Source organism: Netta rufina (genome assembly GCF_964035555.1).
Source record: "Netta rufina genome assembly, chromosome: Z".
Lineage (NCBI taxonomy): Eukaryota > Metazoa > Chordata > Aves > Anseriformes > Anatidae > Netta > Netta rufina.
Window position 1 is genome coordinate 21,414,413 of NC_140126.1, and position 15,882 is coordinate 21,430,294.

Genomic DNA, 15,882 nt, shown 5'->3' on the forward strand with positions numbered 1-15,882 from the left:
TGTTGCTTTGCCCCTAGTATTTTTCCTTTCTGTTATATTAAATTTTTCAATTCCTTCTCTGTGTTTTTCCCTTCTAAACATAGTTGCCATATAAAACTGTAATGCAACATAGTCTGTGCTTCTACGTTACTCTGAAAGTTAAGCAAAAATGTTTAACAACTTAATTTGGGTCTGAAGGAACTATTAATAGTTGAGTGGTCTGGATTTGTTCAATTATTATTGACCTTGTTACCCTTCCAGCACTTCAGTATCCAATTTATTGTCCTGGGAAGGAAACTGAATCAGGTGGTATATGAAACACCTGATTTGGAAGTATAAGTTTGTAGTGTGCAGATCCCAGAAGAGAGGTTTTCTTTCTGCATGCAATATTATTTATCTCCTCCATGACAACTATTAGAAAACAGTTTTAATTTCCTGCAGTATTTCTGTCTGGTAATCCTCCTTTCTTCACCCCCTGCCTGCTCACCAAGACAGAAGGGTAATCTGTTAATTGTAGTCATTAGAAGTGAACAGGGTAGATTTTAATAATATTCAGTAGCTGTTAGCATAGAGCAACATAATTTAACATTGCCATGGCTAAGAGAAGAACTGTGTAAAGAATACTGTCTCTGAAGTCTAATAGCTGCAAGGTACTTTATATAACCAAAAGCGTCGGAGTGAATGTTAGTAGCTCTTCTATATAAACTCTGTATGTATTGAAATGTTTGTAGATATTATAGGCATTTTTCTAGGTGGCTTCATTTGGAAAGATTAACGAATTCAATATATTGATGTTTAAAAGCAATAATACTTTGCAAAATCATGTTAAAAGCCATCATGATTCTGTTAATTGCATGTGGAATAGTCAGAAATATTTTGTCTAAAGTGGTGTCTTCACTTTTCTGAAATATCACAGGGTAGGTGGTAGGAGAGGGTAGGTTTAGATTAGGCATTAGGAATAAATTCTTTATTCAGATGGTGAGGAACAGGTTGTCCTGAGCTGTGGATGCCCAGTCATTGGAAGTGTTCAAGGCCAGATTGAATGGGGCTTTGGAAGGTGTCCCTGCCCATGGCATGGGGGTTGGAACTAGGTGATGTTTAACTCAATCTAACTCAAACCATTCTGTGACGCTGTGATGCCTAAGTGCATTTCTTTGGTGTTTTTGTGTGTGCCTTTTACATTGATTTATTTTTTAATATCTAGTAATGCAGGGGAAATTAAAAGGAAAGCAAAGGGGATCTCCAAAAACAGAAACACATCCAGTTCCTCTGATACAGTGTCCAGTTCATCAGAGGAAAGTTCTTCAGACTCCAAATCAGTATCAGACTCTAGAAGTGACTCTGATTCTGGAAAGTCTAGAAGTGCTACTTCTAGTAAGGTAAGTATGTTAAAGATTACATATTCACATATATATTAAATATTAAAAGATGCATCTAATAATTTGTTTATTTCTTTCTGAGGGAATGGAGATGGGATTAGATGTTTATGGATATCTAAAAAAAAAACCATAATTTTTGAAAATATTTGTTGACCTTTCATAAAAGACCCATCCCAAACCAACAACTATTTGGTAGTTTAAGTAAGAATACTTTACATGAAACCTGTATTTTGGTTTAAATTCTGTTATACTTTTATACCAGATGGATAAAAAATAAGGGAACCTATTTTTTTTAATTATTTTTTCATTGGTGAAAACACATGTATGTGGGTATTTCACAGAAACAGCAACCTGATTCAGGATGTTAATTTATTAAAATGGAATCCTGTTTACTACAGGACCTGGGTCTGACATGAAGAGTTTCTTAAGGGTTTGAAGACATTTTAGTGGAACCAGTGGCTTTCTTTTAAAATTTCCTGTTAAAATTAAGAACAGTACAGTTAATGCATCTATACCAGAGGTGTATACATAGGAATTAATATTCCTAATGAGTAATCAACACTTAATGTTCTCTTTTTGATAGGAATAAGGCATATAAATGGTTCCATTACTTCAAATTATATTGTGTTTCTTACTATATTTCTGAGGTATCAAACTTTCAAGTACCTTTTTTTATATTGAATGCTGAAATGTGTGAAGATACAGAAGTGTTCAACAGAACCGTTTATGTGTCAGCTGAGTTTTAATTGCTTACCTTAGTGAAGACAAAGAGGCTAGAAGTTCATTTTACTCAAGCCAACATTGTAGACCTAAGTCTGCTACCATGAACTGAATTCTGTTTGTCTGTCCTTCATTAAAAATAAATACATAAATAAATAAATAAAAATAAAAAATAAAACAATTTGTAGGTTATATTTGTAACTCAGAAGTTTCCATTTTAATATCAGTATACAGTGTTGAAAATGAAGTGATGCTCAAGCATTTTAAATCAAACTGGCGTATTTCAGTCAGGATTCCAGTGTAGACTGCTGAGTAGTGAAAACAGGCTTCTTCCGTTGCATTTGATGCAGTTGTAGAAGCTATTGGACAAGTGTGTATCAAAGAGTTAAAAGGGAAGTCTATAAGTTTCTTAAATTACTTAAGTGTATTTCCTTCTCTTTTTTTTTTCCCAGTAGAGAAGCCAAGTCCTCTCAGAATAAGCTCTTTGGTGCTAGGTGGAGCATGAATTAATTCTAAGAGTTTGCAGCTCCTCACAGTAGCACAGATATTTCCACCAGAATATAATAGGTACTCAGACCTGCTTAGCTCTGAGCAGCCACTACATACTACTGTATTCAAACGATTTTGTGTTCTCTCTGCTGCATTTGTCCATTTTTCTCAAAAAATCAGGGCCAGCCTTCATTATTTCTTTCACTACAATTATTTAAGCTGTTCTGGTTCTTTCACAGGATATGTGAGGACTACTAGCATAAAGAAGCATTTTGTATTTAAAAACAGCGATCAAGAATGTAGGAGAACCGGAGTGTCCAAGAAGCTTGTTTGGGATTGTTTTGTTGAAGTCAATGGAGAATTGTCAAGCCCTTGGATCTTAAGAAAAGAAAAAGAACCTTGCAGGAATAGATACTTGATTAAAGCCTTACTTGATTAAGAAGCACCTAAAAAGAAATGTGCTAGGAACAAAAGAAGTTTATAAGCCATTGACAGAAGACTTGATCAGAGTCAAAATGTAGAATTGAAAAATTGCAAAGCTTTTAAATCTCACCAAAAAAAAAATAGCAAATATTAAAATTATGTGCGTGGCAACAAAAAAAAAAAAAAGGAGTCGGGGAGATAATTGATAAGATAGCATAGAGTTCACTATCCAAAAGCTAAAAAACTATGTTCCTTGAATTCTTTTTCACTAGGGAACTGTTAACATGGCTGATGGACTGGTATATGAAAACTGTGAAGTTTATATATACGTTAGTTATATATGAATTAGGAGTGGGGGGCTTTTGAACATAAAGGACTTTCACTGTACTCTGGTAATCTTTAGGACTATAGAGTTAGCTTCAGTTTAATTGATTTTGGATGCTTGAGTTTATACCTTGAGTGTTTCTGATGTTTGGTCATATTCAGAAGCATAATTAGGTGAGGGAATAGAGGGGAGAAACATGTATTTTGTGGTAGAAGTGACTATTGTTCTAAGTAGCTTAAGAGATTTTTGGAGAGTTACACATTTTGAGCCCCGTGATCATAGGTTGAGCTAACTAATGATAACCTTGACAGTCCTTCCAAGCTGGAAAGAAAAGCAATAGTTAACAATGTTTAAAGAATATTTTAGAAGTCTTGAGTGGAGCCCTTCTATCAAAATATATTCTACAAGAACCAGCCACCTTTATTTTAATTCCATGAAAATCTTGTAACTTTTCTGCTTCCTTCCATCAGGAAGCAGACTCTTATCCAGGCCCTCAGAAATGCATATTTTTCTATTGAAAGATTTTGTTGGAAAAAAAGTTGCTTATATTATTCTGCTATGGGACATTCTTAATTTGATCAGCATAGGTGGGAAAATTTTATATCCTTAGATACAAAAGATTATATATCCTTATAGATAAAACTAAAAATACCTTCTGAATACATATTGATAAGAGGAGTAGTTAGTTTGAACTGTATTACACAGATAACGTTCTGAGAGCTGACTACCATTCTCTGTGTTTTGTTAGTTACCATTGCCATGTTTAGCAGAATTTTCATAATAAACAAGGTTTGATTACACTCACATGGGAGCTTAATTTGTGTATGCATCCATGCATTTACAAGCAGAAAAATAGGTTACAAAAGCAGATTTTTTTTTCTGAATATATTATTAATATTTATTTGTTTTCTTGAAGAATTGTTTTGAAAAAGCAGTTGTGTTCACCGTAACTGAGCTGCAGTGAGTGGAAAAGTCACTTTCTTGTGCTGCAGTGTTTTATATCATTTTGAAATATGGGTAGTTTGAGGTGTTCAGATACATGATGTACTCTGAGCATATACTGTAGAGCTAAAATGCAGATTTCAGGATGCATACATAAGTAGATGTCTCTACAGTGGGATTTTAAAATCAGCTACTATTGACCTCCTTATACAAGTATAATACAGTCACTCAGCTGTTAAAAACCTGATCCACTATTTAAAAAATATACAAAAACAAATTGTCTATCTTTCTGCCTGATCTCTTTTCAAGTGCTAACACAATGGAAACAGTGGGTGATCTGTCAATGCATTTGGATTGTCAATGATGGTTTTGTATAAATATTGGGAGGATAAGAAATAAAATTCACACAGCAAAATATGATTTCATCTGCCTTTTCTCTGCAGCTCCATGGCTCATGCTGCGGTGTGAAATTCTCATTTTACACACTTTGCAGGCGGAGCACATGAATTATGCATTGAGCAAGAGAAATCTCCTGCTTCAAGTCCTATATGCATTTACCAGGTTCTATCTCTATTACCAAGATGAATTGCAAATGGAGAAATGTTTGATGGAATATAGCTTAACTTCTTTGTTTAGTATTCTGCTTTTCCTGTAGTGAGCTCTCCTGGTAGGAAACTGTTTGGGTTCTATTGCAGATTTATTTCAAGAAAAAAAAAGGAAAGAAAAAAAAAATAAGAAAAATTATGTTACAGGGGAATGCCAGACACGTCAGAACCTTTTTATTGTCTTGATTTGGAATGCAAAGCTTTTTTCATTCAATAGAAATATCTGTTGATAGTGTTTGTTGCAGTCATTGGCTATTTATTATTCCTAGAAAGCCAATCAATTTTCTTTTCTTTGAAAAATAAAAGAAAAAATAATCACATGTCTAATAGACAAGACAAATTTAACTAGATTTCTTCAGTGTTTTAGCACAATATATATACGCATGTGTGTATCTGTATGAGTGTGTACACACACAAGTAGCTGAGTATTTATTTAAGCTTGACACACTTGACTGAAGTAGAAAATAAGACTTCAGTATACTTTAATATTAGCTTTATCTTGATTTAGTTTGCCTCTGATTTTACATTTCCCAGATGATAGGGTTGTTTGTTGTTTGCTTTGTTGTTTGTTTTTGTGTGTTTGTTTTATAGTAAACTGATTGTACTTAAGTACAGTGTACTGATAAAGTGTGCTGTGTTTTTCTTGCCATGCATTACCTCAATGTAATGTTTCTGTACTTGCATCTTTATTTTATTTTATTTTGAAATATAAAAAGTTTTGTGAAATATTTTTTTCAGTTCTAAAGATTAATCACATCATAGACTCAAAACCAGTGCATAAATACATTTTATGTTATCAAATACATATCAAGCTTTGTGTTGTACTTAGTAACCACTTTAGAATGATAAATAACAGGAAAAAAAACTAAAACTAAAAAATGTTTTCTGTATTCTTTGCGTCATAGAATGTCTTACCTTAACTGTCTTCAGTAAACAGATGAACAGTAAGAGAATTTATTGAATCTGACTCTTAATTTTTTTTTAAAACTTATTTTACTGGGCAATATTTTTGTTAGCAAAACTCAAACACATTCAAAATTTTTATCCTTGTGGTATCCTTTTATATGAGTAAGCCACTTTTAATAGATTTTAACTGGCTGCATAATAAAAGGGAATGTGAAAATCCCTTCCTCACTGGAAAGAGGAGCAAATACTAAAACTAGCTAAAAGTAATCTTTGAACCTTATTTTGTAGTTGATGAAAGAAGTTAATCTTATGGATAGATGGAGGTAGAAAGTGAAAGAGTTGGGATTTTTTTTTCTTATCTATTTGCTTAACTGTGTTTTCTTTTATATTCAGGTGTCCCAGGATTTTATAGTTCACAAACTAAGTCAGTTATGTTACATAAAGTGCAGTAAAAGAGTTTAAGATAGTGTGTTTCATAGCTGAATGTTCACAACATGGAGCTTAAAAAAAGACTTGTTATTGATTAAAATAATTGTCATTAAATAATTTCTCTGAGGCTTCTTAGACTTGAAGTAACTCATACTTCAAACAAGATCATAGTGCAGAAATAAAAGTAAGCACATAATTCAAGTAGCACCTGTCATTTATAAAATATACCGTATATCTTCATTTCACATATGAGAAAAAATAGCAAAAAGCAGTCAAATAAATGGTCAATAACCTCACTGGAAGACAAAATGAACTCTTGTGGTTGTGACCAAGGTGGCACTCAGGAGAGACGGTTCTTCAGCAGAGTCCCCCAGTAATTCTGGACAATTCACATAGGGAATGGAATCATATTAGGACAATTTTTAATATATTTTATAATATTTCCTTGGTCCAGAGGGATGTCATGGGTCAAACAAATCAGTGATCATAGAACAGTCAAATAGTGTAGTAGTACAGACCATTCAAGTATGTTGATTTAATAAAAATAAAAGTAAGTGACCTCCATTCTGCTCTGTCCACAAGTCTTCTCCTTCCAGAATAACTAAAGAACATCTGTAATGACCATGTAAGTGAATACTGTCAGTTTGAATCATAGAATAATTTGAGTTGGAGGGGACCTTAAAGATCTCCCAGTTCCAACCCCCCTGCCATGGGCAGGGACACCTTCCACTAGACGAGGTCTCCCAAATGAACATCCAGCATAGTCTTGTACACTTCCAGGGATGGGGCATCCACTGCTTCTGTGGACAACTTGTTCCGGTGCCTCTCTCAACCTGCTTGCCATACTACTTCTGATGCAGCCCAAGATACAGTTGAGCCTTAGGTTTATTGGAAGAAAATGAGGAGCAGTGTTATTTTGTCCTAGGTAAACCCAGTAGTAATTAATACCAATGGCTTAGCCTAGTAAGAACATTAATATGGCTTCTTGTGTATTCTTCAGAGGGAACCACGGAAATTCTCACAAAACTAGAAAAAATGAACCCAGCATTAGTGTTAGCCTGTGACTGACTGTGAGACTAAGGGACTGAAAGAAAGGGGAAAAAAAGAGGGGTCATTCTGCTGACAATCAAAGAAAATGAACCTAGCTGCTGAGCTTTTGAGAGTGTCTCCAGGCTCCTTTAGGAAGTTGTATCCTGAGTGCCTCAAAGGACTGTGACAGCTTGTAAGTAAAGCTTAAGAAAGCCCAGGATGGGCTTATGGAATTTTAGTGTTCTGTTTAGATCCATTTCACTGATTAGAAAAGCTAAAAGAATAATGCACATGTGTATGGATGTGGCTGTCACAGGCTGTTGAGGACAAAACTGGTAAACTGCAAAGCTCATGGAAGTGGAACTCCTGGAAAGACTACATTTAAATTCTTGCAGTAGCTTGAGTAATGAGCAGAGGCTTAAGGTCTAAGGGCAGTTGACAAATTTCTCTGAAAGAATGATGAAGCCTGCTGTCTGGTGACTGAGCCAGAGAGACAGACCAAAGGCAGAGTTTTGCAGCTGATCCAGACAAAGGAGGCTTAAGAGTGGATTGGGAATAGCATGATGAAAAACTGTCTTATGAGCATCCAGTGGGTAACGTGTCCAGACTCTGTCAGTGTCCAAAGATCAATCATGTTTACTAATCCCCAGTATCTGGAGCCCATTTTGAGCTGCGACTCATTAAAATCTGTCTTGAATCATCTCTGTCTAGATGTTCTGTAGATACGACCAGTGTTCACTCTTATTAGTCATGTCTGCAACTTTTGATTTAGCTGTATTGCAACAAATTTTTTGAAACTGTATGTACGCCAAGTCACTGAGATTACTCTATTACCACTCTACTCTGCAACAGTATGCTGACAATACTGGCAATCTTTGTATTAGAATTCATCTTACAGCTTAAAATTGCATTGTTTTTTTGTGTCAAAAAATTAACTTTTTGTTGACTTTCTCCAGCAATTAAGTAGTATCCCAGTACATGATAGGACAGGTTTCCCTTCTCCTAGAAAAGTGCAAATAATACCGCTTCCTTACGATTTGTTTTTGCCCTGTTTTTCATACAGAAACAGAATATATTTTTTAAACATTTCTGTCTCTAATGGTATCAGCAGAAGCATCTGATCTGTCAGCAAAAGTTGTCTTTCAGTTACTGTTATTAGTATTAGACCAAAGCATGGGCTTGAGAGGAGTGAAATATAACTTAAATGTAGAGCTTGGGTTCAGCTTCTGTGTACAAACAACTCTGTCTCAATAGGTGAATTCTTTGAATGCTAAGTTCTGGAAATGGACACATTTTTCTTCTAAAACAACAAAAATACACTTTGCCACTGTAGAAGTATAAAAGACCATTCTTTGGCTGATATGATAAAAGATGAAATATTCATCTATTTTGACAGAAAGAAGAAAAAACTGCGCAAGATAGAAAAACTCCAAGTAAACAAGATGTATTTCTCTTAGATTTAGATGACTGTAAGTATCTTGATTGAAGCCTTATCTTTTCTATGGCTTAGATTCAATTCAGTTAACTCAGTGAAATTTTAAATGTCTTAAACATTGATTCTGTTCGTTTATTATCCAAGCTTCCTGACCAAAAAAAAAAATATATATATATATATGTACATATGTACTGCTCAGACTAGCAACTTTTTTTTTAAGCATATTTTTTATGATACATTATTTTATTATAGCACTGAAAATTAGTTTCAAATTTTGGAACGCATTGGGATGTAAAACATTTATTTTGAAAATTTTGTATATCTAGATTTGTTTTCCATTAAAGTGGGCTTATTTCCTCAGGTAACAATGGATGTTTCTTTTACAACATCTTGTGCAATTTATGAAGCAATTATGCTACTATAACAAGATACTAAAAATATCAATTTAAAAAAACAGGTTAAAATGTAGTTTTGGAAGTGTACAGTAGAGCTAGTGCTGGTTTTTTCTATGGTTTGTAGTGCAGGTCTTCAGATTTTCTTCTATGTGTGCAACAAATGTTAGAGTTGTGTTAATATGTACTTTACACATAACTCATATTGAAAATGTGCTGCACAGTATAGATCAGATTGAAGGATAAAATGGAGTGAAAAAGTCAGAAAGAAGAGCAAAATATCTTCAATGTAAAAAATGTGTGTGGTCTATACATCTATCAGCTTTATTTATATTTTCATTGTTTATATTGAGCATGTCTGCTATGTCTGGAGAAAATAATGTTCTATGATTAGGAGACATGAGCATGAAATAATTAGATCAAGACATAAAATCGTTTTAAACTTAATGAAAATAAGTTATTGTCCTTCCCATTACTTTTATTTGTATTTTTAGTTAAATGTCAATTGCCTTTCTAATTCTAGTCCACCCTGTGACAACTCCTGTGGCAGTTCCTACAGCAGCTGTTTTGTCCCCAAGTTTAACAGCAGACTTAGAGGGATTAAGTCTGTCAGGTTCATCGGTCATTGATGTAAGTAGCCTTTAAAAAAGGGGAGAGGGAGGTGTCTCAATTTAAGCATTTTGTATTTTTGAGGCAGTCATCAAAGTGATTTTTTGGAAATACTTTCACCTGTAAAGGTCCTGCATGGAATTGTGGTTTTCATGCAGTTCTGGCAGCTTTTTTGGATCCGTAATAATTGCATTCTGGAAGGTGGAGAAAATAATATTGCATATTTAAGAAGGATGCCTTCAAGGATTTTAACCTTCTCTTTCAATTTGTTTTTCTTTTTTCTTTTTTTATTTCTTTTTTTTTTTTTTCTCCTCTGCCTTAGGGAAATGTGTATTTACAAATAAAGCATCCAAACTACAGAAATCTTTCAAATCATGTAGTTGCTACAATATCAAAAATAAGCTACATAAAATCACATACTTGTTAATTCTCAGCCTGATTATTTACCATACATGACTCCAATTATGACATTTTGCTACTTGGAAGTAATTTTTCACGAGTGTACGAATCATAGCCCCTGGGTGCAAATAAAAAGGGTATAGATTTACAATCAGTGGTGTATCAGTATGTGTCATGATTCATTCAGTTAGTGCTTTCTGCTTTGTAGCACTTTCCATTAGGGAATCTCAAAACTATAGGTATAATTAAGGTTAGCAAAGTCACGGAGGGCATTCCTTTGTTGGTGGAAAGGATAGTAGTTTGTGTTCTTGGTGTTGTTTATTTTATTTTAAATTTTTATTTTATTTTAATGTAGGGTTTTGTTCGTTTGTTTGCTTTGTGTTGTTTTTTGTCCACTTTAAATTTGCAATTTAATAAGGGATTGGAGCAATATAAATCCTTGTGAAAGTTTGTGGGAGTGACGAGAATAAAAGAACCATGGACATTTTTTAGCCTAGCCGTATTTCTTACATGGCTGGTATCTAGAACCTACACTGCAGCTTTAATAATCTCTGTTAAGGTACTTCATGTTGGCTTTGGGAGCCATACATTTGCAAAATTATATAGTTATTAAATACTTACAAAGAAGGTGCAAGAAATTATCTTACTTAACAAATAAATATTTTAGCTAATTGTTCAGTTTTATATTTACAGGCTTTAAGATCTTGTGTTTAAAATATAAACTTGAAAGACTGTGGTGGGTATTAGCCTAACCTGAGAGAACTGTGATGCAATTCGAATTCCAAGTGGGCCAGTAACAATCCAGACACACGCTTTACCTGATGCATAGTCATTCACGTGTCGCACAGTCTGAAAATGCCTGGTGCTGTCTTATGTCAGTTACTCTGTGCTGTAGTATGCAGTGCTAGGCAGAAAAGACCTGACTTTAATTGTGCAGTTATTTCTGTGATTGCAATGCCACAATTTCTTGTTTGCCATCCTTAAGACCTTAACAGCTCAAAACACAGGCTGTCATCTGTTTCTCTTGTTCTGAGGCTAACTTAAGAATGATTCTGGTCATTATGGTACTTAGAATTATCCTCTTTGAGGGTAAGTTAAAAATGGCGATCAGGGGGTGCTTGAGAACAGGACTTGTTCACCAAGTGTCTGGAGTCCTTTCTTCGTCTAAAATACATGAGCATTTTCCACTTCCTATGTGTACTTGCTTTCCTCACGATAACCATAAGTCATTGGCTTCCCCCATTCTTCAGAAGGTAGCTGCAATGAAGTGGATATATTAGGGAGAGCTGGAAGGTATAGGCTAAACAAAGGAAGAAATTCTGTATAAAAGGATTGATTCCACAAAATACTTCTTTCTTGGTACTGCTGAGTTCTTGGTAAAATATGGAATCAGTGAAGAAGCTAGACCATTTCCTCATACTTCCTGCTTTGGAAACAACATAAGTTACATCATCACTAATTGTTGCTGCCTGCATAGTGATTACCTGTTTCATAATTGTCATTGCCATTGATAGTAGTTGCAGATGTCCATGAGGTCCTCTGCAGTGTTTTGTGTTCCAGGGAATGAAAAAAATTAAATAGTAAGGTTAAAACTTGTTCTTTCAAATGATATCCATATCGTTAAAAGTTTTGTATACATGTGTTGTGCAACACCATCAGGTAATTTTCTAAAAATTAAAATGTAAAAACAGTTTTTAAGACTTTATGTGGGAATGTCCCTCTTAAAATAGTATTCTGAATTTAATCTGTGGCCATTAGTTCTAAAAATAAGAAGAATAGTTGTCATACTTCAGAAAACTTTTTCTTCCTTCAATTGGAGAGAAAATGAATTTAACTGTAGGGCACATGCCAAACTAACAGTGAGAAATTAATTTATTACTAGGCAATGGAGAGCATGGAGTAAAAATAGGTAAGTACAGTATATGACCCTAATATCAAAGAAATGTAGCAGCCACTTATCTTGGAATATGTCAGGCAGTCTATTATTCAAATCATTCAGGACTGTAATTGGATACAGCTTTTAGAAAACTTACAACTCTACATTCATAGCTGCTGAACATTATAGAAAGCATCAATACAAGAAGTGTTTTACAGTAATGCTCTAGATCTCTTCAAACTTGCAAAACCAAAATATCCCTGAATAGCAACTACAGTGTACAACCTGAGACTTTGTCCCACAGCTTATGCAGGTTTTATGACTCATGATTTCACATAAAACATTTACCTATCATATAAAGACACATATAAGGATATTACAGTTTACTCCTGAAAAAAAATGATTTTTTTTTCTGGTAATTTATACATAACTTTCTTCCTATTGTTTATGGAAAACATAGTAAATCCATGTTCATGCTTCTGCCCTGGTATGTGTAGTTTACCTTCAAGTGGGCCAGCTTAAACAGTTAACTAAGGCCACTGGAGGCTACTACTGAGGCTTTTATGCATGTACACACAGAACTCATGCATTTGGACTCAAATTAGTTTTAGATAGTGAAATACCCTTGAAGGCTTGAAAGATAAGTGAAGATATAGTACCAATTAAAAATAGGAATTGAGACCGCTGCAAGCCATCAGTGTAAAATGGAAATCTAAAAACATCAGAAATGTGTGTCATCCCTTAAATGGAAATTTTTGAAGAGAGAAAATATGGTCTAAAAAGCAAAACTCATAAATGACAGGGAGGGTTATAATGTGCTGGAAGAAATAGTATAGTGAGCAGGAACAGTTAAAGGGGGAAGAGGATGGGTATGGTTTCAGACAGAGAAGCTAGAGGGGAGTCATCATATGTTCCTGCAGTAACACAACTGATGAGAAAAAAAGCTGAACCACCTGTTCTTCTCTCATTAGGACTTTAGATAGTAAAAATGATCGAGCAACTGGTTCCATAAATATCTAGAGCCCTAAGCATGCTATGTATGATAATTAAAAATATATATACTTCAGAAAAAAATATTGAGGAGGGAATGCTACTTTGGTAGCAAGAAATTTTTTATAGTTCAGAAAGGTGTTAGTGCAAGGGAGAACTGACAATTGGGTATGAGCTCTTGCAGCAGCAGCAGTTGGATGGAGCAAAAAGCTGTACCGAAGTATAGGTTGAGATGAGTAGGATTTGAGAGGAGAATATAAGGTATGTTCTTTGCCCCCAGTGCATGATAATTTGGAGAAAAGATCAAGGCTGAGTGATAAGTGATATTCGTGATAAAAGCATACAGTAAAAGAGGGGAACGCTCTTGTGTTGAGGTGAGGAGTTACTTATAAAAAATATATTGCTGCAATAATTTAGCTTTTTCATCAATTATTATGCATATTGAGTTATGTCATAGTTGTAGAAGTGGTACTGCTTTACTTACTGTTTGTTTTTTTTTTGTATATTCAGTGTGTTCTCTTGAAAGTATTATCTACAATAGGTTTTTATTATTTTCTTTTGCTCAGAATTCCATGGAATCTGTTTAGGAAAGGAGTAGTAAATCATACAGTTTCCTGTCCCTTGAATCTTCCACAGAACTCTTAACTAGGATCCACTTTGAGAACTTCTTTAGAGTGGTGATGCGTAGAGCAGAAATAATAGCTTTTGACAAAAGTCAAGGTCAAGCTGCAGACCTGTCAAGCCAGGTGATAAATACATTTAATTTCAAATTTAGCATACTTATGGAATTCCTTGAAAAACAGTAAACATGAACTCCCTCAGTATTCAGATAGAGATACTTTTAGAATAGGATCACCCCTTAAATGATATTTTGATTTCTCGTTTTTTGAGGTAATATTGGCAGGGCAAAACATTCTTATCATTTAGATTACTCTGTCTATTCAGTCTAATTCCACTATAGCAAGTATTACGACGGTCTCTGAAGTATATTCTATTCTTGTGTAAAGGATCTCTTCATGGAAGTACTGTGAACACAGGAACTGAAATAATGAATTATATCATCAGTCTAGTCTGTTACGCAGTTTGTGGGAAAGATTAGCTTGAGGTGCTAAAGAATTTGCAAATCCTACAGTAGAGAAATGAAAAGTAGTTCTTCCAAATAGTTATTGGCATGTACTGTGCTTCATGAGCTTTATTTTTTCAAAGCTTCGTTAACACTAATTATTATATAACTAGATTTATTTATAATTCGTGTAAGCTCTGGTCTGAGCTCTTCTTGTGTTCTTACCCCAGGAATGGCTATGTCATCAGAATTAACTTGTTAATGACATGAAAGAGCTATAGTGCAATCACTAGTGACAGCAGCAGACTGTATGGAATGGTTTGAATAGATTCTTGCTATTCTGCCCTGGGTTTGTAGAGGTAGTTTGAGTAATTATCATTGTTTTTTAAGTAGTTAGTTTTATATTTTTGTAAATACATATAGTCCTTAAGACACTGCTACATTTTTATTGTCGGATAAAAGTTGTTTCTTTTCTCAGTTTTGAATGTTAGCCACATCTTCTTTTTCATCATGTTTTTGTAGTGGTTTTATGTTACAGTAACCTGGGCTTATGGTCTTGGTATCATTTTATGTAGTTTACTATTTGCCCTCTTATTTTCACCTTCTTGTAGAAGATGTTATATCTTTTTGGTGTCTCACCATAGAAAAGCCTTTTCCTGCGTATGAAATGTTTATGTTATCCTTTTTCTGAAGCCCACCATTTTATATAATGAATGGAATTGGGGAAGTTTGTTGGGGTGAATGGGGGAGGAAAGGGTTGGTGGTAAGGTATGCTAAATGCATGCTATCCCTGTGCAACCTTATAACTTCTTTGCATTGTTGACCACACTTGTACATTAGGCAGAGTGTTTGTAGAGTTCTGCAGAGTTCTCTGTCTGACTTAATTTCTTAATATGAAGATTTTTCCATGTGGAACGGTTTTTAAAGTATGCGTGTTGTTTCCACTTTTCTCTACGCTGTGCCATACAAGCTTTGTAACTAACATAATGCTCACCAGAAACAAATTTTGCAAATACTATGTTAGTAAGGTGGAAAATTTGTACCTCTGAAACATGTGAAAATGCATAGTCTTAAAGGTAACAGTTAAAAAGCAACTTTATTTTTGTGCACCCAAAATTCAGCTATTTAGTTGATTAGGTGTGACTGATGCTTTTGGTAAATCAGCCTGGTCCAGCAGATATAGAACTGGGTGTTACATATGGAAAATGAGTTCTATTTTTGGCTTACTACATGCTGTGTGATCTGGAGGGAGTAACTTAATCTTTTAGTTTTCCATCTGAAAAATGAGGATAATGATGCTTGCTCACCTTGGGAAAGCACTTGGAGAGCTACAAATGAATGTAGCTGCTCATCAGCAGATATTAACCATTGCCAAGAAAGAAAAGGAACAAAACAAAGATCTCCCATATACTTAAATTTGTTATTCCACGTTTATAAAATTTGCTGTAGCAGATGGTGTTCTTAAAATGGTAATGCAACACATCCGTTACATTACATATTTGAAGTTATGTCCTTACATAAAATACTTATAAACACTTTTAAACATGATAGATTAATTTTTTTAAAACTGCTATATGACTATTTTTTAAACTAACATACTTAACATAACTAACAAACTAATTCTAATTAGAAATCCATTTATCAATATTTTTAACGTTTATTATTGTTTGGGTCTTAAAAATACCCATCTTATGTTTCCAAATGCATTAATACTTAGCAAGCTTTACATTCAAGAATTAAGAACATTCAGCTTCTTTCCTTTCAAGCAGGTTAGAGAATTGAATTTGAAAGTTCAAACAGGATCGACCTCTCTTTCTTCTGAGTCAGAAATAAATCCTTGATATGACACGCTGGCACAAATGAAAGTATGCCCAGTCTGGGAGGCATATTTA

General features: G+C 34.3%; 1 protein-coding gene across 2 annotated transcripts in view; it reads left to right on the forward strand.

Moving 5' to 3' along the window:
- The window catches only part of AP3B1 (adaptor related protein complex 3 subunit beta 1), a 168,677-nt gene that overhangs the window by 104,092 nt on the left and 48,703 nt on the right, over nucleotides 1-15,882 (forward strand). For both annotated transcript variants that reach the window (XM_084305457.1, XM_084305458.1), the window contains exons 20-22: nucleotides 1,184-1,358; nucleotides 8,623-8,695; nucleotides 9,577-9,683. In XM_084305457.1, coding sequence (XP_084161583.1) covers nucleotides 1,184-1,358; nucleotides 8,623-8,695; nucleotides 9,577-9,683 — 355 coding nt within the window. The remainder of the gene's footprint in view (nucleotides 1-1,183; nucleotides 1,359-8,622; nucleotides 8,696-9,576; nucleotides 9,684-15,882) is intronic.